This window comes from Sparus aurata, chromosome 12 (assembly GCF_900880675.1).
Source record: "Sparus aurata chromosome 12, fSpaAur1.1, whole genome shotgun sequence".
NCBI lineage: Eukaryota > Metazoa > Chordata > Actinopteri > Spariformes > Sparidae > Sparus > Sparus aurata.
Window position 1 is genome coordinate 17,204,337 of NC_044198.1, and position 27,053 is coordinate 17,231,389.

The following is a 27,053-nucleotide window of genomic DNA, read 5'->3' on the forward strand; positions in this document are numbered from 1 at the left end:
TGCCCCAGGGGATCTGGGAAGTGGATGAGGGTGTAATGGTGAAGGTGGTTTTTAGCCATGCTCGGGGCATGGCAGTCAGTCTGCCGGTCACCAGCACTTTGGTCCAGACTGAAATATCTCAACAACTTCAAAGTGGATGGACTGCGATAAAGTTTTGCGAAAACATTCTGCTGTTAACATCCCCGAATTTTGCCTCTACTGCCACCAGCAGGTTGATATTTTTGGTAAAATGTCTTTTAGGGGTTGCAATAACTCTGGTGATACTCTGACATTTCATCTAGCACCATCATCTGGCCAGTTTGTATCAGTGTAATACTTCTGTTACCATCAGATACCTGAAAATCTAATTACTTTGCTGTGTATTTAGCAGACGTTAGCATGCTAAAACACTAAACTGAGATTGGTAAACATGGTAAACATTACACCTGCCTCACATAAGCTCGTTAGTGTTGTTATTGTGAGCTCATTGGCATTTGGCTCTGAGCACAACTGGGCCGACGGCCTCACAGAGCCTCCTGCATGGCTGTTGACCCACAGTCCTGTTTGATATCAGCTGGTAAAGCCAAGGACAACCAGCACGCTGACAACTTACTTTGAATGTGCAGATGGGCTCCTGATCTCAAGTTGGTCTGTATGTATAAAGAAGGAACAGGCATTTCAGTACCGACAGGTAGGGGTGGGCGATACTGCAAATTGTGGTATCGATCTAATACCAAGTAATTACAGGGCCAGTATTGCCGATACCAATACCGATACCGATACTGATACTTTTTACCTGAAAATTCCTGAACATTGAGTGATTTAGTACTTTTGCCTTTAATTAGTTGACCATGATTATGATAACGATAAAACACAAGACAAAGATTTTAGCCAAATAAGAAAATTATATTTAACTTAATTAAATCTATAACCTATCTGCATGTAGCCTAAATAGAAATACTGATGTTCCTTCAACAGATACACAAAAGTGTTATTATATTCTGCCATATTCAAACTTCAGGTTTGAGGTAGGCTCTTTATCAATATAAGTATATATTTTTGAGTTCCAGTTACAGTGAACCTGAGTGAGAGAAGTGAAGAGGGGCGCTGCGCTCACACAAACTCTGAAGAAATACGAATGCTTTGCTGAATTTATAGAAGAGAAAGTACAACAAAAATATCGATCTCATCACGCTAGTATCGATCTGATACCAATACTCACCTTGGTATCGATACTATCGATATTTGGATCGATCCGCCCACCCCTACCGACAGGCTCAACAGGTCTGAGCAGCTTGCAAAGGATATCTCTCCAAAGACTCTCTGAGACTGCTGTTTAGCCTGCCATATGGAACTGGATTACAGCCAGCCATTTACTGTATACTGCGGTGCAGAGTTGCTGCTGATTAAAACCAAACAATGAAAAACACTTTAAATATATTAGAGGCTTGACTATGTGGTGAGGCCGCTAAATAACTTACCTTTGATTAGAGTGTTTCGCAGTTGAATGTGTATAGTTAAGGAAAAAAGGTGTTTCTGTGACATAGGTTGTGACAAAGTGTTGAATTGACCGAATGATCACAGTGTTTACATTGATTTTGCAACACATTTTCACTGTATCAGAATGGATTTCACATTTGCTATTATCAGGAGAAGTACACTGTATTGTATTGTTTCAAAAACACACACAGTTAGAGTAACACACAAGTTATCCCGGTCCTCTGCTGCTCCTGTTGTGGTCAGGTTTGTTTGCTTGATCCATTACGTTGCTTCAGAAGAATAAAAATTAAACAAGGGGTTAGCTCGGTGTAAAATCTTAAAACAGCTACCCTGGTTCTATTCAAGGATGACGAACGTAACGTATTTTTAATGTTCGCTTATTAGCAAGTTATATCTTGTTTGTAAGTCTCTGCCACGACGGCAAGACTGAAGGAAATCACTGCACCCCCACCAAGAAATAGTCTGTCCAGTTGTGTTGATTAAGCAAACTAGATATAACATGGGGATTAGTGAAATCAAGTGGTGCTGGTAGAGGACTTTGTGAGCTTTGGACAGAGCAGGCTAGCTGTTTCCCATCATCGATCTTCCCATCTAACATTGAGCAATAAAGCAAACAAGAATATTTTTTTCTACTAAAAATCCTCTAGGCTGTCTCTCAATCAAAACAATGAAAAAAAGTTACTGTTAGAGGAGGTTGTGAAGTAGGGGGGATCATGGGAGTTGGCGTCTTCAATGTTGTAACCGCCATTGCTGATGATAATCTATCTGAATTGGTTTAGGAAGAAATGCTCATGGGCCAAGTGATATATTAAAGCCTCCTTCACATTAGATTCATTCAGGTTCAACTTCCCTTACACCCGTGTGTGTCATTATCACGTGCTGTTTACCATGTTTCCCTCAGAAGTTATAGCAACAGGTGACCAAAAGACTGCTACCTTGAACAAAATTATTTATATCTCTGGATTGGAACATTGCTTAAAGCATTTAGGATAATCTCCACAATCCAAGAAAAATATTTGTCAAACATTTTAAGACACATTATGTCTCTCAAAAAGTTGGCAACCTACAACTCCACATAACTACAAATGACTTAAAAGCTACTAGAAGCAATTATAACAGGGTAACTTAATCCGGCACTGAAAAGGTTATCGATTCTTGTTAGCCCCGAAGAGCCTGCAGACTCTGATAGTCAATGTTAGTGGGTAGTTGAGCTACATTTTGCTGTAACAGGAGACAGGAAAGTCTTCACACTCTTTAACCCTTTTAGTTGGGCAACATTGAGCAGCAGGCAAAATATTTCTATTTTTCCATCAATATTTCATCACCGGCTCAGGCCAAACAAAGCCAGGGGCTTTAACCGTAATGGTCCCATCTGTCTATAGATCTACAGGACATCAGTGTATGGGTGTCCTTTGACACCAGAAAATAAGCTTCGACGTGAAGGACAGCACTCACACTCACAGGATCCATGGATGTTAGCTAGCCTGGAAGGCAAAATGTGTCCTGCTTTATTTTGGTGGTTGTTCACAGATGGTCTCTTAATGTTGTAGCAGGAGATCACGTTTCAAGAACATGAATGGACATTTCGGCTATGAGGACAAATCAGCTCTGTTAGAGGCTGTCAGTGGCTTTTATAGCCAATAAGTGATCTGAGCCACAGTATTAATTAACAAATTAATAGAACTCACAACTGCTGGACATTTCTATTCCCCTCTCAGGTAATGCAAAGTCCCCAGCTGCCTGCGTTCGTTCAGAATCTATCTCATAATCCTGATTTAGTCAAACTCAGCCACAGAATTCAGATAAGTTTGTATACTCAGCCTCACATCCTTCACACAACATGAGCTGTTCATCCTCTACCCATGAATATAAAACGTATAAATATAAATAATATATTATATTAAGCCAACAGCCTTGGCATGGTATCCTGGCCTGTAAATCGCTCATTGTTTCTGAGCAATAAGAGAGTGACCTCATCGTCTTTGCCAGGCCCATTAGCTTTCCGCACAAACCACAGGGGGCCAGTCCATTAACCCCTTACCTGCTAAGTAAAGGAGCATTAAGTGAAATGTTCAGAAACAACCAGCAATTGACAGTTTATTGAGCTGTCGTAGTAAATGCACAGATAAAATATCAGTGATAGCTGTCATAGCAAAAACACAAATAAATGTCCAGTCAACTTTAAAATGTAGAATAAGTAAGCAAGGTTCAATTCATTTTCTTTGCACAAGTTAAAATCTGGAATGTGGAATATGACCACAGACAGGAGGACTGACATTACAATAGAGCCTCGATACCGCTCCGCTGGGCTTAGGTTACACAAACCATAGTGAAGGAGACCTACTTCGGGCTCTAATTTGTGGTAATTAACCCCCCATGGTCATTGTTCCTGTCTCATTGTGCTTACAGAGTAGAGGTCAGCGAACATGGAGACAGGTAGATGAGGAGCACAGATTGAATGACTACAAGATATGCTGATGGGTAAAAGACATTCTGATGTGCTTTGTTCAGTTAAGTCCCCTGTTTGTTCCCACAAGTGAATATCAATGCTGCTGAGTAAAATCCTGGCAATGTTGGTGATTTTTTAAAATTCTAACTAAGTTAAGGTGGATCTGTTGGCCATTTGATCATATTTGTGAGTTTATGAGGTGCACATGAATGCACCACGAATCCAACGTCATTTGCACTTGGCGAGAGTCGATTTTGGACCCTCATCCACAGTGAACACATACATTAAAAGATCAATCTCTGGATTTTATGAATGAATATTGAATCATTTTAAATCAGATTTTTAAACCCAGCCCTAAGTTAGTTACTTAGCAGTATGAACTGACATACACTGATAAAAGTTTGCTTTCTCAGAAAGAAGCAGCGAACAAACAGAACAAAAATTTTGTGTGGATTTGAGTGTTTCGACACTATCTTGTTCTCCCCAACCTTCGATCGTCCATTTCCAGCTTGGCTGCCCTCTCATCGCCGGCGGCACCTTCACTTCATCTCAAGAGGTCACGGACCCTTATCCTGAACAATAGCCTGCTTTGTAGGTGTGCTGTCGGAGAGTGACAAGGACTTGAAGGTTAGTCGACCTGGACTCCTGAGGAGACACAGTCGCACAGGAGCGTCCATTAGGGCTCGGCCCTGTGACGGCGACGACTTTCATGTTGCGCTATTGTTACACAGCTCTCCCCTGAGAGGTGGACACAGAGTGGGTAATGAGGGGTAATTGGTCCAGGGTCAAGGATGATTAATTCCCTTGGTCAGGTGTCAGCCAGCTTTCATACCTGGCTGGCTGGGTAGACGGGTAGGAGGGAGGGGAAGGTAGGTGGAATATGAGACGTGGTAGACGACCTGGTACGTAGACGTGGATCTAGATGCCCACATGCATGCACAGCCAGTTGATTAGAGAAGTTTGAGCTTGAATATAACTAATCCCAGAGTGGCGTTCATATACACACACCATCCGTCTACTCCTAAAAAAAACAGACATGTTGTACAAGACAGCTATCACATCAGTAAAAATTTCCCCGGATCATATCTTTCTAAAAATTGAGCTGAAAGGTCAGCACGATCCTCCCCCTACAACCACTGAAGCCAGATTGAGATTGATAGCTGTCCCCATCCCTCCTACCTCCCCTTCAGCTTGACTGACTAATCTGAATACCTCTCCATCCATCCCTTCATTCTACCCGAGCAATTTTGGACACTGATTATCTTGCAACCTGTGTGTGCACGACAGTAAATGCAGGGGCTGGCTGGTAATTGACCAGGCAAAGACTGAGACGCCTGCCGTGTAATTGAGCGGGGGCTGAGCGGCTCTTTAAGGACTGAAAGGGTCCGAGGATCCCTCATTGCCCATTAGACCTGGCAGGGGGTCTCCTGTGCCTGTGGACTCGCACCGTACCCAGCACTTCAATGCCGGACTGACATCTTTCAACAGTGGGGATCGGGGAGAGGTGCGGACAGAAACAGCTGCTGTGTCCTACAGACTGAAGCATGATATAGCAAGGAGTCAACTATAGTGTACAGAGGACTGGAACAAATCATTTAAACTATTTAACAAACCTTAAATACTTGTCCTGTCTGAAACTGCTGTTGCACTGACCTCTGCAGTGGGATTTGGACACAGAAAGTCTCCATTTGTTTACGAAGGTGGAAACGACCTTCTTCATCTTTAAAACTTTCTGTGATGGAGATCGACCTCCTCCAAGTACACTGTGGCATTAATCTCTGAGTAAGTGACGGTCATGAGGGATGGAAAAGATGGCTCATATTCTTTATACTTCCTGCACAGACACTCAAGACTTACAGCACGACAAATAATATTATAAAAATGAAAGGAGTAGCCTGCTGTTTCCCTTTAGCTGCGGGTCCATTAGCCTAGCTTAGCTTAGTCTTTGTTCGCAGATAACAAAAGCAGCCTACCAGCAACCTGATGAATTAATAGTTAATTCAAATGTTAAATCTCATTTGTTTATTGAAATTTCTTAGGGTTCCAGATCAGTGGGTCATTTGGTGCATAAATATTATTGTTTTAGAGTGTTTTAATTCACCTCTGTAGCTGTGATTTGACTGTGATTTTGCTGATTTCTATTTGAAACTCATAGTGTGCTTGATGGTAGTGTGAATTAAAGCCTGAAGTGCATCCTCATAGTCAAATGTTTTGAAATTCTGGGACAATATGTGAGACCAAAAACAGAGCTCCATGCTCATCCATACAGAGTTGCTCTATTGCTCAAAAAAGGTAATAAATGATACAGTGCTCTACCTTTGCCTTTAAAATGACTCTTCATCTTTCCTCCGTTCTCTAACCCTGGAGACCCCATACGGAGCAGGGAAATATACATACGTGGCCAATTGGTTTTCCTTCCATCTGACTTGTGCCGTTTGAGCTCAGAAATGGCTTCGTTACTTCTGCTCCAGCTGCTACCAGCAAGCCACCATATTGACTTTCGCCTGTGATGAACCCATGCACTGCTACCTGCTCATCTACATATTGCAAATATGATAAAGTGTCCTCGCTGCCCTGAAGCCTTCACGGGGCAGTGACTGTACAACCCTAAGAGTTAAACAGGCAGGCATTAATAAATAGACTGTCTGCCAAAGACATGGACTATTAATCATACATTCACACTGACAGGGGATGATTTATACCAACAGCGTTTGCTTGTAAACTGATGACAAATGCTCATTATTTTTATACAGTTGTGAATTTAGAAAAGAGCGGAGGAAGAAAAAACAAGATTCACTCGATTTTATTTCAGAAACAATAAACTCCTAGTTTTAGCATTTGTTAATATCAAATAACTAATAATTTAATATTTCAAGTACTGACCCAATGATACGAAGAATGACACATGTTCAGGAAATAATATACTAAGAAACATCCAGCATATATTTAACAACCATCTGTACACCTGATTCAAACTGTCATGATGTTAGAGTTATTTTCTTCCTCCACTATTTATCACCTAAGAAACACCTACGATTTTAGTGTGCGTCAGCCCAGTAAGTTAAGATTCCCTGATGCTTATACAACTAACAGTAGACAAAAAGATTACCAGGTAGTGAATGGAGGCACACAGTCTAAACCTACTACTGCTTAAGACACATCGGAGAGGGGATGGTTTCAGTAGTTACTGCTTGGTGCTGGAGAAACCTTGCAAACGATGGTGCTCCCTTAACCTGTGGAGGAGAACAAGGAAAAGCAATAAGATTTAAAGTGTAGGTAGTGTAATGTTTTTTTCTCAGCTGTTTGGAATTAATCTTAAGGTTAAAAGGATGCTAACCTGACGGCATTAATCCTGATGAATCCAGAGGCATCACATGGGTCATAGTCGCCCTGCACGTCCATGCTGGAGTGAGAAGAAGTCAAGAAAGAGGCATGTGAGACCCGTCTTCATATTTGAGGAACAGAGTGCCACAGGAATGAAAAACCCGAGACAAAGTTGGCATTTTTGTACTTCAGGTTTATTTTTTAAATCAAATGCCTGAAATCTTTGTAGATTACGGCTTGCTGTCTCAGTGCATGTGGGGTCTGGGTTTAATTTTCTTTGTGATTGATAGCTTGATAGATAGATAGAATAAATATGCCACTTGTGAATTTTAAATCATTTATATGTCCTTAAAAGGTGGTCACTAACAAGTGGCTAAATGAGACTACAGGAGTTGTAGGGCACATTAAATGTCATGATGCCGAACTAAGACTAATCTACTCACTAGTCACTCTTTACAGGCTACCTCTAATTCTAATGGATCATCTTGCAGATTGGTCACTTCATAGTAAAGTGTGTATGGTACAATGTAGTAGGAAACTTACTGGTGGTGACGTCTAATTCATGCAACCATAATGTCGTTCGTTAGGTTTTTACTTTTAATTTGCATTTACACTTCAAAAATCATAAGAGTGTTGTTTATTTGGGAAGATTATCTTGTTGAACAAAACATGTAAATATCATAAACTTGTTTTTGCCACAGAGCTTATTTTCTGCAATAATCTAACATCCAATTGAAAAATCCCATAAGGTTTTTTGTTGAGGGAACCAGGGTGACAAAAAAAAAAAAATCATCCCTGCAGCAGGAAAACACAGTTCAAGAGAAACCAGGAACTGAAGGAAAAAGTTACCGGATATTCTGGTAACAAAATGATTGAAATGTTTGGTATCACTGCAGCAAACACAAGAGCCGTGGAGCCTCATCAACCACTGGGATAACTGGATCATTGATAATCTGCTCTTTTGAAATAATGTCCAGATCGATTTTCCTCTAAATGCTCCTCTTTAGCATTGTTTGTCCTGAATAACGGAGAATCAATATCACAGAATGAAAACACGCTCATATACACAAGCACACAATAGATGCACGTAATCCATTTTAAAACAATCCCATCATATCAACTCTGAGCTAAGTGTCGAGGTGATTTTGTAATCTGACGTTTCTGTTTTCCACCATATCCCCTTCTTGTAACAAAAAAAGAAGTGAATCTATAACTTGTTCCACTGAGTCGTCTATGTTGTTAAGGCTGCTTCTTGTAAAGTCCTCTCTCCTTAGTGTGCGTGAGTGTCTCACAAAGAGTGTCCGTTTGCTGTGTAATTACGGCAGTTTCTACCTGCAGTGCTTAATACACTCCCTCACTGAGTCCTCTCCTCCCTGCGACACCCCCAACTCCCGATGTACAGCTTGCACTCATTCTTCAAAAGCACTTAGCAAAAGAGGAAATTGCCAACAAATGATAGGATAAACACTATAAAAAGAAAGAGCGACAACTAAATCATCAACTCTCAATACAAGGCTCCCTACCCGGCACCTGAACACCATTATGAGTGAGTGGCTTAAAAGAATACGGCACTATGTGTGTGTGTGTGTGTGTGTGTGTGTGTGCAAGCATGTGATATTTTGTGTATTCCTTGAAGAAACCCTGCAGTCTAATTGAGAGTGGAGCCAGCGGACAGCGAGGAGGGTGACATTTCTGTCTCAGATGGGTGCGGTGACGGGCTGTATTACCACTGTGTTAATGACGCCGTTTACTGTTGCCCGTGGAGAGCCAACAGGATGTCAGCGGGGGTTTCATGGCTAATCTGGTCTGTGTGTGTATGTGTGTGATTGTGGCAGGTCGTCATGTGGTGGCAGATAAGTGTGTGTCATGTGTGTATGAGTCTGCTACTTCCAGGTGTATAGCTGTCAAGTACAGTACACCTATGTATGTATAATCCAGTAAGTAATAATCCCGAAAAAAATATAAAAAATAAAAAAATAGAGTGTGGACTGTACAGTTTCCACTGTGGTCACTTACCACCTATGAACATTTACTGTGATGTACCATTCATACATATTTTGTAACAGAACAATTACTGTATCACTACAGTCTGACTGACATCAGTAAGTTTCAGCAGTCACTGTTAAATTGACATTTTTCTATGCTGATAGACATGAACAAGAAATTGCAGCGTAGCTAACTGCAGTGAAACTCTTGATAACACTGCTTTTTAAAATGCACTTTGGTTTTATCAGCCCGTGGACAGTTAGGAGCTGAGGGGAGGTAAATTACATGATCAGTGCCGTTAGACATTAAGAGATTCATTCAAGTTAAATATATTTCAGATTTATTTGTGGGTTTATTTATAGTTTTCATGTACGATAAATCCTTTCCAAAAGACTTTTACAGTTTGAAATGTGCTATTATCTTACAGTTAGTGTCATACTTGAGTTTTGAATAATTGATAATGGCCTCAAAGGTGAGGATTTGATGCCTTTTCTTGTTATATATGAGAGGAAACTGAATTTATTTTGGATTTAGACTGTTGGCTGTAGGTATGATGGCCACAAATACAACAAAAGGTATCTTGTCACAAATTACAAATACTTGGCTATCAAATATATCAAAATAAAGTATTTATTATATGGTATTTAATTAAAATACAAGCATCTTGTTATTCAAAATTGTAAGTCATTCTTTACAAAATATTATTACTATTTTTAAGCCATTTTGTGGATTCAATATTGGCTGGATTCTGTTGGGCCAGCAACAGACGGGAGCTCAGCAAAAAAATGAGGACATTAGTTTTTTTTGATTAGTTAATCATCAAAGCAACTTTGCTTACTTTATCTGTTACTTTATGTCCTGTTGTAGCATACTCTGGTTGTGCATCAATAGACCATAACATTTTTTTTCAAATGGAAAAACTAAGTGACTACTTTTAAGACTGACATGTGATGGTTTTTCGATTGGGGCGTTTCTAATGTGCTCCCTTATGAGGAACCACTGCGCCCATCTGTCAGTGGCCTCGAGGTCTTTGTGATGCTGCAACTCAACACTGGAGTCACACAAAGAATTGTGTCTCTACAAGGCCTGGTTTTAAGAATAAGAACCTTCATCAGTAAGAGTTTCTTAGCCACTGCTTGATTAAAAAATTGATGAGCTGTAATTTATCTTGAGAGTGACTCAGCAGTTTGTTATTAAATGTTTTACTGAAGACACAATACTCACTAAAGCAGCAGGACACAAAGTTGCAAGCTAATACATTAGTGGTTTAAAGGGCAGTACAGTATAATCTGGATTCATCTCTCAGGCCCACACAGGACAAAATATACACTCAGTACATTGATGTTTTTTCTCTCTTGCCAAACCTGGACGTGAATGGCTCACTGTGTGAGACATGGTTCCTCGTCTCCCTCTTTCTGACCTGCTTAACTAGCATGACACCCATGTTCTTTCCTCATAAAAGCCCAATGAAATCACCGCTCTCCTCTGGCTTAAAAAAACCCATTAGCTCTCTGACTCTAGGGTACAACTGGAGTGTGTGTCTGTGTGTGTGAAGTGGAGAAGGAGATGGCATATGGAGGGGTTTTTACTTTGGTCAGTGCTGAGCTTGCCCAGAGGGCATCAGGGGTCAGCATCCTGAACAAACCCACTGTTACCCTGCCTAGAAGGGCCACAGGGGTGCAGTAGGAGGAGTCGGGGTCGGGGTCTGCCCTCCAGGAACTGAGCTTGACACTTCTCTGATGTCTTTGTGAGGCAGGGTCGGTTTAGTATGTTGATGTGGAGGGTCAGAGAAAAAGTTGGGCAAGATGACCTAACAACAGGCTGGCTGGTGAACATGTGGAATAGCTGCACTGTGCCCAGAGCAGTCAAACGCAGCTGTCAAGTCTGAACAAGCACACACTTTGATTCCCTGACACATGGCTGCTTTGATAAACACACCCACACACACACTTACTCTGTCGCTGCTTACCTGACCAACTCCTCATTGTAAAGGGACTTGGATGACTCTCGTCCCAGGATGTAGACCTGACCCTTGAAGACAGACAGCTGTACTTTGCCCTCCACGTTCTCCTGGGATTTGTTTATACAGTGTTGCACAAACTCACATTCTGGACTGTACCAGAAACCTGAGGAGACCAGGGAAATGTCAACATTAACATTAGTAACAAAAATGCATGTAATTGTTTTTGATTTTATACAATTTAAAACACAGAGAGGCGAAATCTCTTTAAATGTCACCTATTGTATATAGCAAATGTACGAGTGCCTTTGGTTTTGTTCATGTCTATATTTATGTAAGTAAATAACTGGCCAAAGCAAAAAAAATAAATAAAAATGTATGGGATAGACAAGTGGGGACAGGGGCTTTCCCACCACAAATCCTCCACTAGCAGCAGGGTCTAGAGGAGTGTGTGTGATGCCCACAATTCCCTCTTTCATGGTACTAAAACTCTGCTTTGGTCTCAATTCTGTTCCAGGTGATCTTCAAACACCCCTTTCTTTTGTCCCATTTCGCTGACCTGCCCCGTCAGTCTTGGAGACAGATGGGCGAGGGATGTGTCTGTGTATGTTCAGAGGTCAGACACGCCCCACTCAGCAGGGGTTCTCCTCTCATCAGTGGCTGACCTCCACCTCATCGTCTGGCCATGTTCAAAGACACAATCCTTGCCCGCTTTAACTGCCTCTGAATTGGCATGAGATGTCGGACATGACAATTACACACAGGGCTCAGTTTAGTTTACAGCCAGCTATATTTCACACGATCTTCATGTTGATTCTTTTACAACACTTCACTGTGAGCGTCTCCGTATGGTGGCAATTGATAATCATTATTTAATTGATTAATCAATTCATCACTTGGCCTATTTGGTTTAAAAAATAATGAAAAATACCTTTTATTCAAAAACTGCATTTCGAAATTGCTACTTTAAACTGTCGACCCTTCAACATTTACAATGATATGAAACCTGGGAAATCAAGCAGACACCTGCAATGGTTAGGTGCTTTTCCTTGATCAATGACATGAAGCATTATTCAGTTCTCAAAATGTGCTTGAATGAATGTTCTTGTAATTGACTTGACCATGAATATGGATGTAGCGACCTTTACTTTCTAAATGTGAAATCTTTCCTGCATCAGCCCTGCACCACCCTTAATTGCTGCTAATTCTCTCCTGAAAACTGTTTGGGTAAAAAGTGACAGATTAATGCAAAACAGATGCAGGACAGGTGGATTGTTAACATAAGCCCCACTGACAGCCGTCTGCTATCTATCTGCAGAGTTATTAATGATTTAAACCCACAATGGGTTTAATCTCTGCCCTGCTTCTGAAGGTAGCACCTTTGTGCGTCTGTGTGTGTGTGTGTGTGTGTGTGTGTGTGTGTATGTGTTTGCTTCCTGTCTCTGGAGGGTATAACTGAAGTGGCCTAGTAGTCAGTCTCTAATGGCACTGATCCTATTATGTGGATGACGGTGCAGGGGACTGGCGACCGAGCAGAAGGGATGATTAAGACACCTGAGCCAAGAAAGGCTCACGCTCACACACACACACACACACACACACACACACACACACACACACACACACACACACAGACACAGACACACAGAATGCACTGAATGCAAACAGATGCAGGTACACATTTAGCATGCTCACTTCTGTCTTTAATAAACTGCAAAGAGACGTTTAGCCCTAGTGATACTTGATTCTTAAGGCTGATGGTGATGTTAATAATTGTGAGTTAAAAACAAAACAGATCATGTTATAATAGCCAAAAGTTTGTTTTAAGTTGTATTTTTTAAGACGAATAAATAAACAATCTACATATTAATTCCTTAGTTTTTAGTTTTTAAAAGAACACGGTAGATACATACTGAATGGGACATTTCAAAGTTTAAAAATGAGCTTGTCAGAGCTGTTTGATGGACCAGCTATATAACAGTGAAGCAGTTTCTAAATTACCTCACTTCTGCATTCCTGTCCTGCAATTTTGTGCAACTTATCTTTCGACATATAAACAAACACACACAGACATATGTGTACCCATACAATTGTGTAAATGCTTTCATTTGAGATAGTGCAAAGGACAATTGGACATTATTCAACATTTGAAAATGCACAACACTTTCATGGAAAGTAGCTCTGAATTTGGAAGCAAGTAAAAAACGAGATTCTAATGTGTAATGCCAAATCTGGGTACTCAAAATCTGGCATTAAAACATCATGACTAAGCGACATATTATATTGGAATAAGAGAAGTAAGAGACACTATTTATTACAAATTAAGTGAAACTATCTAATAAAGATTATGTATTTTAGGGACTTACCATTGTAGATGAGTTCAGAGAACTTGATACCCAGTCCCTGCTTGATCCGACGCACCTCTTTGTCCATGGTAAAGGTCTCAATGTCTAAATGGGCCTTCAACAGGATTGTGCCTCCTGGGGTTTCATATATCCCTGATAAACACAGAAAAAAAAGCTAAATATAAATATTTGCACCAACAGAACATTTACATATGAAATAAGAGATCAGTAAGGATATGCACAAGCCTTTACCAGCCTGGATAATGTTTTGCATCTCAAATAAAAAACACATAATCTTATTTTTCTTATCATTTTATGTAGTCTACCACCTGTGAGAACCAAATTATAGAAATGATGGCTAATATACTGAGAGAGTAAGCATAATTCCCTCCAATTCATTCCCTCAATTCATCACAACCTGCAGAACTGTCAGCATCATCATCATCATCATCATCATCATCAGAGGCCATTCATAGTAGTATAAACTATAAGCCCTGAACTATGAACAAGCAAACAGCTCTATTAGTCTGTCTGTCAGACAGGCCTTCACAGTGCTCACAAAACATGGATGAGTCTGTCCTGGGTAAAATGACAGGGTAGGAGGCCCTTGCCAGCTTGGAGCCTGGACCAGGGCTCTGCCTACCCTGCAATTTACCCCCTCTGGACAGGGAGGGAGGGGTGAGAGGAGAAAAGATGAGGTAGATGACAGGAGAAATGAAGCTGTCATTCAAATGTCAGCTAAAACAAAAGGAGGGCTGGGAAAAATTCTACCAGACAGATTTGACAACAGAAATAGGAGATTTATCAATGACATCCATTTTGTGAGAGCTGAAATTTTGAAAAACTGAGTGCTGTTGCCCCGTTCAATATATGGTTCCTCACATTATCTGTCAATCTGAATGACAGTCGCTCTTTTTTGACTCAAGCTTTGCTGCCAAGCTGCCAAACAGACAAATTGCTGCAGCCAACACTAAGCTGCAAAAATTCATAATTTACAGTGTTCTCCGGACTCCAGAACTCTTTTAACAGATTTAACAGATAAACACTATTTAATCTCTTTCAATCTGGCGAGCAGTAGTGCTCAAATCTCTACGACCCTAAACTCCAGCATCGGCCCTGATCTGAAAATGGAGAAGCACTTACTTTGTGCTGCTGGCCAAAAACAGAGCTTAGCAATGCTGCTAATTGTCTAAAGCCTCTAAAGGTTGCCACCTGAGCCAGAATGGCTTGTGGCTTTTTGGTGATCCAGGGCCACGGAGGGCACGTAGGGACATTTCCGCTGGCTCTATCAGATAAATAAGTTAAAACTGCCCTCCAACTTGGCTTAAGTGCTCCAAAAGAGAGCTATCTTAACAGAGAGGTGCAAACAATGAAACGCTATCTGGGTAAGCTCCAACAGTGGCAGTTTAGTTAAGCTTAGAGACAACACCCCGAGTAGTTTTTGAGGTTTTAATCTTTTATACTGCAGGTATGCTAACCATGCTGCAGGCCTGAAGGGGTTCGGGCCAGGAATGAATTCTTCCTGAGCTGATCCTCTCTGACCCTTTGGGCAAACTGTTAGTCGGGCATAAACAGGCAACACATGTAAACAAAAAGCAAATAAACATCTTAAGATGGATAAAAAGTGGCACAGAATATACTGTTTGAACATTTCTAAATAATTTTGATGAATGAAAAAAAAAAAAAGAAGTTACATTAATATGTTTTCTAAGCTTTTTTTTAGTGCTGCTGTCTTGAAGTTTGACAGCAACCAGGGCTTGATATGAGGCAGCCCATTCATCATCAAAAGATACAGCCATTTCCTGCATTTCATAGATGCACCTCAGCTAGCGCCATCACCAGTGCACAGGTCAGAGGCCTGACAGCACTGTGACAGGCAGGAAATGTTAGTCTGACACACAGGCAGTTGAATGTTTTATGGCACAGTGACAACATTCTTGACAAACCATTTCAATCCCCTCCGCCTCCCTGACCCCACACAAATAAATATGACCCAACACAAATAGGTATGACATGTCCCCATTCAATCCCTCCCCATCATCTATTGTGCTAACACGACTGCCATTCCAGAGGAGACCAACATGTACACTCAGTGGTACTTATTCAACCACTTGGACACCTTGTGCTCAACCTCTTTCTATTGCTTCAGTGGAGGAAAAAGCTTTGATCTTTTGTTCAGCCGAGGGAAGAGAAAAGTGGGCTTCCCATTTTCCAATTTCTACCTGCCAAGTTGCGCCACAGCCACAGTCTGTTGGCCAGTCAATTTGCCAATCATAGCACATAGTGTCGTGGGGGAAGAGGAGAGTGTGTGCGTGAGAGTGCATGTGTGTGTGTAGCATCCAAGGCCAGGACAGCTTACTGCCCTTGTATATTAGCTGTAACACATGTAGAGTCCTAACAAAGGGGTTTTTCCTGTTGCCTGTTGATTCAACGATAAAAAGACAAAAGCATCCTGTGTGACTGCATGTGCACATATGTGATCGACTGTGTATTTGTTTGTATCCAGTGAAGCATGTGCTTCACAGTGGGTGTGTTTTCTGTATGTGTGTGCATGCATAAGTGAAACTTCAGTGTCTATGATTCCAGGTGAGCCACAGTAAAAAAAAAATCCTTTGAGGAGAGTGTGTTTGCCATCCAGCCCACTTTTGTGGAAGTGGAATATCAAGTGTGACACTTAAAGCACTCAGGTAAAATAACTGCAAAATGCATGAAAGCCAGAGACACTGAAAGGAAAACATTTGAATAGGTGTAAAATTAAAATATTGAGACGTATTTCAGAGTAAGTGCAAATATGTCCATCACACTGCATTTAGAGTGCATATCACTGCCTGTCAGGCACAGAAAGAAAAATGCCATAACTAAGACGGACAAACATAAACATAATTTTTAATTCCTCACCTCGGGACTTCATGCCAATGAAACGGTTCTCTACAATGTCAATCCGACCGACGCCATGCTTTCCACTAAGAGAGAGACAGGGAGAGCCAACAAACACTCATACATCAATTTCACCTTCAACTAGGGAAGTTCACATACAGAGATAAGTAAATTGTATATTGCCCTGCCATTAAAAAGCATGTTTATCTTTTAGTGAATATTAATTACTAATTATTATTAAAGCTTCCAAATATTTAAAATAAAACAAACATAGCAGCCCAACAGACAGTGAGGAAGCAATTCACACTTTAGAATAGTTTAGTTAGAATAATTCTCCTTATGTTTCCCCTTTTCTCAAATGTAATATTTGAATAGCAATGCTGATCTAAAACTATTTTAGTCTTGACCTGACATTTGAAATGAAATTTGGCATTAATTAAAAACTACATTATTAACTAGACTGTGATGCATGTAATGATAGAGCAGCAATAACTTACAAACATAGTAGACACAACTTAGATGCCCCATAAAACACAACAAAAAACATCAGAAAGGAGCAGCAGAGGAAACAAATTTTTCTTCAGCTGACCTTTGATACTTTTTGTTTATTAGGACATTTGGAAAGCAGTGATGGAGACAAAGTGGGGGAGACACGGGAGGTAAAACTCTGGTGGGATTCTATCCAAGGCCCGCAGCAACAGACACGCATCATTCCAGAGGTGTTGGAACTTAACACTGTGACACTAACATATTATGTCTTTCCATCGAAACATGCTTACCCAATGTCATTGAGGTAGGAGAAGATATCTAGTGGTGAGTCCTTAGACATGCCTTCCTGCTCATTGATCACCTTGACAGGCACTCCTAAGGGAAAAGAATCTGAGTTCATAAATGATATTACGCACACATACAAATAAAACAAAATACTCCACTTTCCACTGATATTTAATCCTTGATTTATATGACTTGTCTAATACTGAAATGGCAATTCATGTTTTCTTTGTAGGTTGATAAAAAAAGACAGATTTTAAATTTTATCATTCCTGCATATTTTGTTTGAAATGACAAAGGAATAAGCATGACTTGCATTGCTGTTACTGTCATCCATTACTATTGTGAAAATGACCCTTTTCATACTTGATTAGAGTTCAATGATTTATTATTAATGAAGTAATCATCGTTAAGAATTCAACGGATACATTTTTTATAACCGACAACCACAGAAGGGCACGTTAGAAGGTATCTTGCTACAAGTTATAAATACTTGCTAATCAAATATTTCAAAATAAAATACTAGTATGAGAAAATGTATTTCATTAAAATAAAAGTAATTTGTAACTTTAAGTGTCCTGTTAACCCCGAATAAAACCTACTCTGATATTGCATGGAACATAGGTCATGTCAGTGGTTAAACCAGTGTCCTAATGTCAAACCAGGTCACGTCCAACAGATTTCATTTATTATTTAATAATTAACCGATTATCGACTGTCAAGGTAGCCGACAATCGAAAGACATTTCTTAAAATGTGCATTCTCTTTATTCAATCTTGACAATTAACAAAAGTACTAGACCACAGTTACCTGTGCTTTATGTGCAGTTAAAATGTTTTAACTCAAACGCATCTACTCTGCGGATGATCATACAGATGAAGAAAACTCAGAAAAAAAACCAATTCATTTGCTGGTTAGGAGAGGGCTTCAGATTGTTGGAAACTATTTATTGTTGCAAATGTGTGGTTTTTTTGTTCCTCAGCTTGTCCAGTTTAGGTTAGTTTTTATGATGTTTCTGGTTTCTGATTACCCTTGTTGTTACCAAATAAACTTTAACAACCTTCTTAGTTCAACATGAATAAAGTTCTTAGACACTACGCTGTATGGCAAAAAAGGGTAATCTGAGAGCAGGAAAAATAGAAGAACCTGTGTGAACTTTTATGGTGTCATTCATGAATTAATGGAAATGTTATAGCAATACAATGGTTTAATATTAGCCGCCAAGTGGTCTTTGATACTCTGATCTCTAAATCGATAACCACTTTCATCCAAGAGCAATCAACACATAGCCCACAGTGAACAGGTAAAAAAATTAACATTTACACAGTTGAGTTAATCAAGACTTTTGGGGAAATGGCTTTTCAATAACTAATCGAAAAAACAAATTTCAACTGACTAAATTGTAAAAAAACAGAATTGATAAAATCTGCTGACAAGTGCTCATTATCTTAGTCACTGAAATCAGCTAAAAGTGAAAACCATTACAAAAGGGAGGTGGTGAGAAGGGCTAATAAATTCAAAGGCTCTGCTCGTTTGAAAGCTGTGAAATCGTGGGCAGGCCTTTACCTAATTCAATTACTCACGCAGCTTTGTTACCCATACTCTCTTTAGCACTGAGATTTTTTTTGCGCCACTGATTGTTTGTGTGTTCATGCGCATGTGCAGGGAACAAAACCACTTGCAGATTCATCACCCATCTTCTTATTACCATGTCTCTAACACACACACACAAATAAAGACACCCACGTTCACCTCACACACTTCCTCTCCAAAGCCACTTAAACCAAGCACACATCAATCACTGTCATGAACCTGCTTATTCATGGCCTTCAATGAGCAGCACGGGCCAAAGGTGGAGGCGAGGAAACAAACATGACACATGGGTGTGTGTCCGTGTGCGTGTTGAGAAGAAAATATAACCATTTGAGGACTGCCCGAGGAGCGGAAATGAGAACGAAATCTGCCGATATGCGCTCTCCATCCACCCAGCATTCAGAGCTATACATTCTTTAGCAGGCTTGCAGTTGTCAGTCAAATAGCTTTGAAGATAAGAGCAGCACTTCTGGTCGCCTTTCAGCCAGCGTTTACAAAGCCTTGACAGGAATGACACGTGAGGGACTTGACAAATTTTTTTAGACAAGGGCTTTGTTGATGGCCCATTCTCATATCGCGGGAAACGCGATGGCTCCCATGGAAGAAAAAAAAAAGTACCTCCCGGTGCAGGAGAGGGTAGTACGGATGATGCATTACTGAAACCGCGCCCCCTCCCAGATACTTAATAATTAGATTAAAAGTTCAAATAAATTAAGTGTCTGAACGTGGGAGTGTAGGGGCTGGCCTTTCGTTCCCTGTTTTCTCCTAGCTCTCTCCATCATGCAAGTTCTATCATTCACTGAGGGGTCTTTTTCTCCCCGTGATCCCTTTCTTCAGTTTTTCGCAGCCTAACAGTGCAGACAATGGGAGCGCAGACACAGTTGTAGGAAAAATTACTGCTTTACATTTTTCCTCTCTGTCTCTTTTTCCTCTCCACTTCTTTGGCATGAAAGGAGGGAGGGATGAAATTTTTTTTCTTAAAAAGGGAGAGGAATGGGGAATGGAGTGTTTGACGGGGGAAAAAGGTTCTTGTGTTAAATATTCTTTTTTAATCAGTGAGAAAACTTTGGTGAGAAAGGCAGGGATGAAAAGGTGGGAGGGGGAATGAAATGAAACATTCTTGTGCTGATCTTGTGCTCAGAGGGAGGAGTAGGCTCTGGCCTTTGTGTGGACAACTAAAACAGCTTTTGTCATAGGGTGCTCAATAAAGGCACAGGGAATATGTGTGAAAACAGAGCGCAGGCCTGCAAAGAACCCGCGAAACCAGACTAGGCTTCACTACCGCATAGCTGTTTTACAAAAGCATATCTCATCTCCAGCTACTTGTTTTATAGTTTAACATTTTCTTTGGGAAACTGGTAAAGTGAGATCTGAACACCACTTCAATGCTGATACACATCGAATGAGCATTTTCATTTGGACTTTTACCAGCATTATTGATCACAAATGTTCCCACCAAATTTAGTCAACCTTCTGAACTTCCATTAAATAACTATTATAGCTCATAAAGCTGCCCATCAAGCCTGTGTGATCAGAGGAGCCAGTGTCTCTCAGCCGATTGATGTAAGCACTTCCAAAGCTTCCACTAGTGTCCAGGGATGAAGGGACATCTGTGCCATTTGCCCCAGGCATGGATGTTTCTTTGCCATTCTCTCTTTGCGCAAACATGTGACACTTTCCACTATTCAGACCAGCCCTTGTGGCAATATATCTAATGAGGGTTTCTCTGGCCCCTCAGGGCTTGGTGTATTAGCTGGACTTAATGCTTCCGGCCTGTGTGTGTGCCCCCGGGCCAAACACGGCAGCTTTGGGCCGAGTAATGCTGTGAGGGGTTAAGGATAAGTCTGGGTGGTCAGGAATGGTGATAAAGTGCAACTGGGTCAGCGTGAGAGCTGTAGCCCTGCGGCTATAACCATCACTGTTAAGTAACATAGGAGAACAACGATCAGAGATGGACACTATCCCTTACTGATGCATTAAAGAAATTCCGAACTAATATCTAATATCATTCAATATCTTCTCATTACAGTGTGTTATACAGCAAGAACTATCCCATCAAATTGAATTTGATGGTTGATTTCAAATACAAAAACTGGGCAAATCATCCTATTTTTTTTAAATGTAAGTGCAAATTTAGCTGGAAATAAATTTGCCCTGAAATCTGACAAAATGCCTATTTGAAATTTAAGCTAAAAATTACTTATTGATTCTAAATGTTATTGTATATCACAGCACATGCAATGTAAGTTTAGCAAGTTTGTCCATTTACATCAGGTTTTACACTTTAGAAATTCCATTTAAAGTTATAAAAGGTAGACTGATGAGGCATCAACAGGTGACACAAGCACAAACCGTTTTTGAACTCTATCTCCAGGTCATCGGGGGTGTTGGGAGAATCTTCTGGGTTCTTGGTCATCAGGTACAGGTCAGCTGGAGCACGGCTCTGAAAAGCACACAAAAACACACCCACTCACTCTCTCTATTTCACATACTATATTCTCCTCGATGAATAACCAGGACCTTCTGAGACCTCATCAAGGAACAACACTGCGGATGGCGAGACCATTGTGTGAGGTGATAACAGACAACTCGAGACATGGCTTGGAAAAGAAAAGAGAGGATGATGCGTGAAAAAGGAGAAACCTGAAAACACCATCAGGAGTTCAGTGAAGATAAAAAAAGAAAAAAAAAATCAATGTTCCATTTTTCTCCTCTATTTGGTTTCATTTTCCTTGTGTGGCCCTTCACCACAGGGGAAGGGGGGAAGGGGTGGGATGCAGCGAGAAGGAGAGTGGGAAAGGGCAAAAGAAAGAAATCACTCACATCCTCAAGAATTGTGAACACTTGACGAGTCAAAACACACCTGATACTATGACAGAACCGATTTGAACAACACTACATCCTCAATAGTATTCAGCCTTCCTGTAAAAATCTCAGATCTGACAATTCTATCATGTGTCTGATGTCTTCTCTACCTGTGTTCACCTCCGCTAATTTTCCAGTATTGATTTTCTGAGCGACGTCTGCCTTCTATTCTATATTCAAATGAGGAATTTTGCTAAATGGGCATCACACAAGTCGACTCCTGAAATCCACTAAAGTTGTTCTGGGTGACAGACGTTTGTCATTTTTCCAGTCGGCGGGAGCTGGGAGTGATTTCAGTGAGTCGTGGTAGGGACCTAAAAGAGCGTGGTGGTCTGACGTGTCTGCCCAGCGATGTGGCCCTCCAACAATTACACAGCATTAGGACAAGACGATGGCCAATGTCTCCTGAGCTGAGGCAAATTGCAGGGGGACTATGCAAAATAACTACTGGGTGCATTTAAATGGAAAGCTTTACCAGACACTAAATCATCATACAATAACTAATCGGCATCTGCTCGTCGCCTGTCAGTGAGGAGAAAACGAGCAGCGCAATCACTTTCCTTCCTTTTAACTAAACACCAAAATTGACCAGGAAAGCGTCCGTCTTCCTCTCCTTTATTTTCTGCCTCAGTGCCCTGAAAGATGCCAAATGAGAGCGAGCAGGAGAGGGGCGAAATGACTACTCTAAAAAGTCCTTTGATGCATACTTGTTGAGGGGGGAAAGATGGACTGAATTTCAAATACCACAGAACGAAAAAGTCAACAGTTCCATACCGGTTGTAAACCGATGGTTGTCTTTTTCAACCTTCAAAAGAAAAGAAAAACGCAGTATATTACATAAGAGACATCAGCTGTAACAGGATTTATTGGTGGCAGGTTGCTAATTTATTGGAAAACTTAAAGCAGCATATTACCATAGTGGTTTTTCAGACTTTACGCTAAACTAAATGAGAAACTCCAGATTTAGTCGAAGTGTACCTTTTTAATTCTATCTCTGGAGAAATAATCATTTTTATTTCTTGTTTGGGATTAATTTCAATTACATTCCTGAGATACAAGGTTTACAAAATCATTTTGTTTCCCATGCGAGTGTCTTTATTGCTTAAGAATAGTGACTAGCCAGACTATGGATTAAAAAAGGGTCTCGTATAAGAACAATTTCTCCCAGATCAATTAAAAACCCATTTTTAAAATGCGTATGAACTCATGCTGCCGGCTGAGTAATTCTTGAAAACTCATGAATGCTTCAACAGTGAGAGCTCAAACTTAATAGTTCATTGGATACAAAGAAAAAAGAAAGAAATAAGGGGAATAGGCTTGTTTCCAGTGAGCGAGAGATCAATGCATTTCAATTCAAACCCCCTGCAGGTGGACCTGTCCCAAAGCCATGGCCCTGAAAGAGAGGAAAAGGTAGAGACAGAGAAGGCGGGGGGCAAGGGGGGTATTGGTGGGAAATGGGGCATGAAGCACACCATCATGTAGCACAGAGCAGCTCCTTTGGCAGTCTTTGCTGCTGCCATATTGTTGTGCTAAACGTGTCCCATACAGCAAAGAAGAAGGCTGACGCATGAACTTAAAGCAAGTAAATTTCTATCTTTCCACATATTAGTTGCCTCATTGGTTTTCAATCGAAGCCAACAGAGCCAAAAGAGGCAGAGGTGGAAGAAGGGAGAGGGGGGAGGAAGGGAAGGGAGAGTTGAGAGTGAGATAGAAGAGGATGGTAAAAACATCTTTGGCGCAATGGGTTGGAAATGACGCTTAAATCACCACGTTTCAAGTCTGTCCTTCTCTTTAAAATGCAAACATGGCAAATTGAGACGAAACTAAAACAATACACACAAGATGTGCTGGAAAGATTTTTATATTCTTAACACCCAGGATGTTTTGGTTAATGTCGGGGCCTCAGCTGAATTTAATGAAGACAACAGCCATTTCTACATCGAGGCAAAGCTCCAGTGACACTGAGGTGTACACAGGGAGCACTTGCTAAGTATTACAGGTCAGACCAATCAGACCTGAGGGCAGCAAAGGCACATGACAAACACTGACCGCTTTGCTTCAAAGCACACATTCACATGCATACATACGCCTACAAGCCCACTTCCTTTCCCTACAGGCAGTCTTCTATCCATCCATCTTTCCAGCCGGCCATGCGACTGGCGGAAAACAAGTTTTCATTTCCTCTAGGTGAGCAGGGGCTTGGCGTTACGCTTCTTTACTCCTGGTCAACACGAGCAGTGGCCCATCAGCTCCCTGATCAAAGAGTGGAGTGGGCCCAGGGAAGCTCCTTGACGGAGGCTATAATTAAGACTGAGGTGATGTTTTAATGACTCAGGACGAGTGTCAGGCTGCCTTAGGCTGGGCCGCGACTGCTCATGTGTGGAGGGACGGAGACAGAGGGGGGAGATACTGAGGAAACTGCAGGGTATTGAGCCATTCAGCAACTGGCATATTGCTAATCAAAGGGGATGAATACCACAACATAATAAATGTAGTGGGGCAGTGCAATCTTAGGGTTGTTTCCATTTACTCAGAACTTTTGTAACAAATTTCAAAATATCACTTTAGAAAATAAAGACATTACAGATGTAAAACACAGTGTGCACAAACCAAGTAGCCCCTCTTCTAGGTATGAGATTCTCATTTTGTTTGACTGGTCAGAGTCATTCTTCTATTCAGATTTAACCCTTTCAGTGTCATGTTCACTCTCCTCCATTTGTTTGTGTTGCCATCATGCACATTTCCTGCCTGCATCAGTGCAATTTTGAAAAAGCAATTAAAAATGTTGCTGTAAAGTGTGTGATTTGCAACACAGTAGAATACAAAGTAGAGCATAATTATTGTATCGTCCCACAATCTATCTGTCTATATCCTACAGCCTGTTGCTGTAGAACACAAACTTTTAAAACATTTTCTGGCAATTCAAATGAGGAACATTTATAGATAAACCAGATGGAAAAGTAATTCATGGCTAATACTGTGAATAACATACCTCTACATATCACAAACCAGAATCCTGTAAATCAAATATTGCCGTAAGGCATTACTGCTCATCTACAATAATTGTCAAAAACAAGCAGAGATATTGATAGTAGCATTAAGAATCTCTGGCATCTTCCAACAAACGATGGAAAGGTGACAGTGTTCATCATGGACAACAGGTACATGCTAATAGTACTAAATCTGATGTGAATGAATAGTTGAAGTTGCCCTGGGCACATGTCTTCACATAGGTTAACACTACCAGATGGAGGTAAGTAAATGAAAAAGTCATTGTGCTACAGGCAAGGTGGTTTAGGGTTATCAGGAAGGATACAGTGTTAATCATAGAGTAACCTGAACTCTGCTGACTCTTATCTACAGGAGAACATATGAGCGACCATTTGGACATTTCCTAATCTGACTGTGTCAAGCAGAGAGGGGCCTTTGTACCACAGGTGGGGGGCGTCGGGGGGGTTGAATAGTTAAGGTTCACCCTGAGCCTTTAGGGCTGTAACTGGAGGAGAGAGAGAGGCTGATATAGAGAGGAGATACTTAGAACAAGATGACCCCTTTCAGATGACCTTCTAGGTCTATCAGAATCTGTCAAGTTGGTTTGGTCATATGGGTGAGAAAATCCTTTTGTTGTTAATTTTAGAGTTCAATTATGAATAATATCCTGCATTAGACAGCGTTTAAATTCATGTATACCTTGACTCTAATTAACAAATGTATTCGGAAACAGATTGAAAGAGTGGACAGGAGCTGTGGCTACTGAAAATTACGGAATTATTACAGCTCGTTCAGAGTTCAAATTATCATTTTGTGGCCTCTGTAATGTATTCAAATCCTTTTACCACTCTGGACTCCTGCACCATAAATATTTCATTGTATTTAATGCCATTAATCGATTCAATATTGAAGTAAATGGTCCAACACAAAACCCTTGAATGAAATCAGTTACACAATACTGTCATCATGCATCGCTATGCTATTGAGCCGGTTCGTCTCATTCTTTTCAAAACATTTCTCAACAGGCCGACCACTAAAGAGGCAGTGGAGGGGTGGGAAAGGGACCGAAAAAGAGTGAGAGAGATAGAGGTCTGTGAGTTACAGTGGCCCTGCCCCTGAATCTCCACTGCAGCAACGCGGGACCCCTCGTCTCCATGTGACACCCCGTCCATTGGGGACTCATCTGTCTGGCGCGTTGTCTTTGTACTTTACTGTTACTGGTGACATTTTGGTGTCACGGTGTCACGATGAAATGGCTCCCCTCCCACGTTGCAGCCCGCGGCGGCGCAACCAGTGGAACAATGAGGTCCCGAGGAGTTGGGGCTGGAACTCAGGAGGCCCCAGCTGGGCGCAACGCCCTAACCCTTCCCCCTCCCCGGCTCCCATGAAATCGGGAATTAGTCGAAGCGTTGCTGACGACAAGTCAGTGTCTGTGTGTCCCAGGCTCTTCCCAGGGCCCGGCTAGGACCCGGGGTGAGGAGAGACAGAGACACAGACACAGCGACCAAGGGATGGGAGCTCTGGGGGTCACTGGGGGCAACCTGTATGTACTGCTTTGACCTCCGACCCCAACAGAGATCAAACTTTGTCTCACCCATGGCACTGTGGGAGAGTCGTGTTTGTCTCTGATGGGGCTGGTATGGGTCAGCAGAAGGCACAGAAGCCTTACTGCTATGTTATTTTTACAGTCACTCCAAATGGATGATGCATTTTAACTGTACACATTTTTCTGTTATTGTGGAAATTACAGTTCGCACTGTGTGAGGGTGAGTGGAGGACAGAGATCATTTACTGTACAGTAAACTGTACCAATATTAAAAACTATTTCTGTGTAGGTTTAAAATGTTCTGGGTAATTTTGGGTTGGGCACAAAATATTCTAAGAACAGATACTTATCTGAAGATGACATACACTGTCCAGATGTTTACATAGATTCTAAAGCCCTTATCTAAAACTCTTGAGGTATACAATTTCTTTGAAATTTCCTTTCAGTTATTATGTTACAGGTGATTTAGATAATATATCAAATACTTTGACATCAGTATTGTCAATTACTCTACAATTGTACAAAATAAGTTGTGCTATTTCAGACAAGTGACTTTCTTGTTGTTGAATCAGTGCTTATTCATATCAGTGTTAAGTGAATGTGATGAGATGTATTTAGTTACTGTAAATGTGTCAGTCTCCTTAAGTAGTATATCATGCCGGTTTTAGTACTGGTTCATTTATATTTTAAGTATGTCCCACAAGGGTATGATTTCTTTTTCTAAAGAATGACATGCCATTGAGAACTTGTCTTACCTTAGGATTCTCCAGGATGCCAGACTCATAGCTGTAAAGAAACACACTTTAGAAAATCACAGTCTATTCAATTTAATTGTGATCGAAAGAAGACCTCAAAATAGGAACTAAA

General features: G+C 40.9%; 1 protein-coding gene across 1 annotated transcript in view; it reads right to left on the reverse strand.

Annotated features, from left to right (window-relative positions):
* Positions 1–6,715: 6,715 nt before the first annotated feature.
* Positions 6,716–27,053, reverse strand: part of ass1 (argininosuccinate synthase 1) — a 28,338-nt gene continuing 8,000 nt past the window's right edge. The window contains exons 8-15 of the mRNA XM_030436766.1: positions 26,942–26,972; positions 21,137–21,227; positions 17,200–17,284; positions 16,442–16,506; positions 13,565–13,696; positions 11,208–11,364; positions 7,266–7,331; positions 6,716–7,161 (exon numbers count right to left, since the gene is read on the reverse strand). Coding sequence (XP_030292626.1) covers positions 7,113–7,161; positions 7,266–7,331; positions 11,208–11,364; positions 13,565–13,696; positions 16,442–16,506; positions 17,200–17,284; positions 21,137–21,227; positions 26,942–26,972 — 676 coding nt within the window. The 3' untranslated portion in view covers positions 6,716–7,112. The remainder of the gene's footprint in view (positions 7,162–7,265; positions 7,332–11,207; positions 11,365–13,564; positions 13,697–16,441; positions 16,507–17,199; positions 17,285–21,136; positions 21,228–26,941; positions 26,973–27,053) is intronic.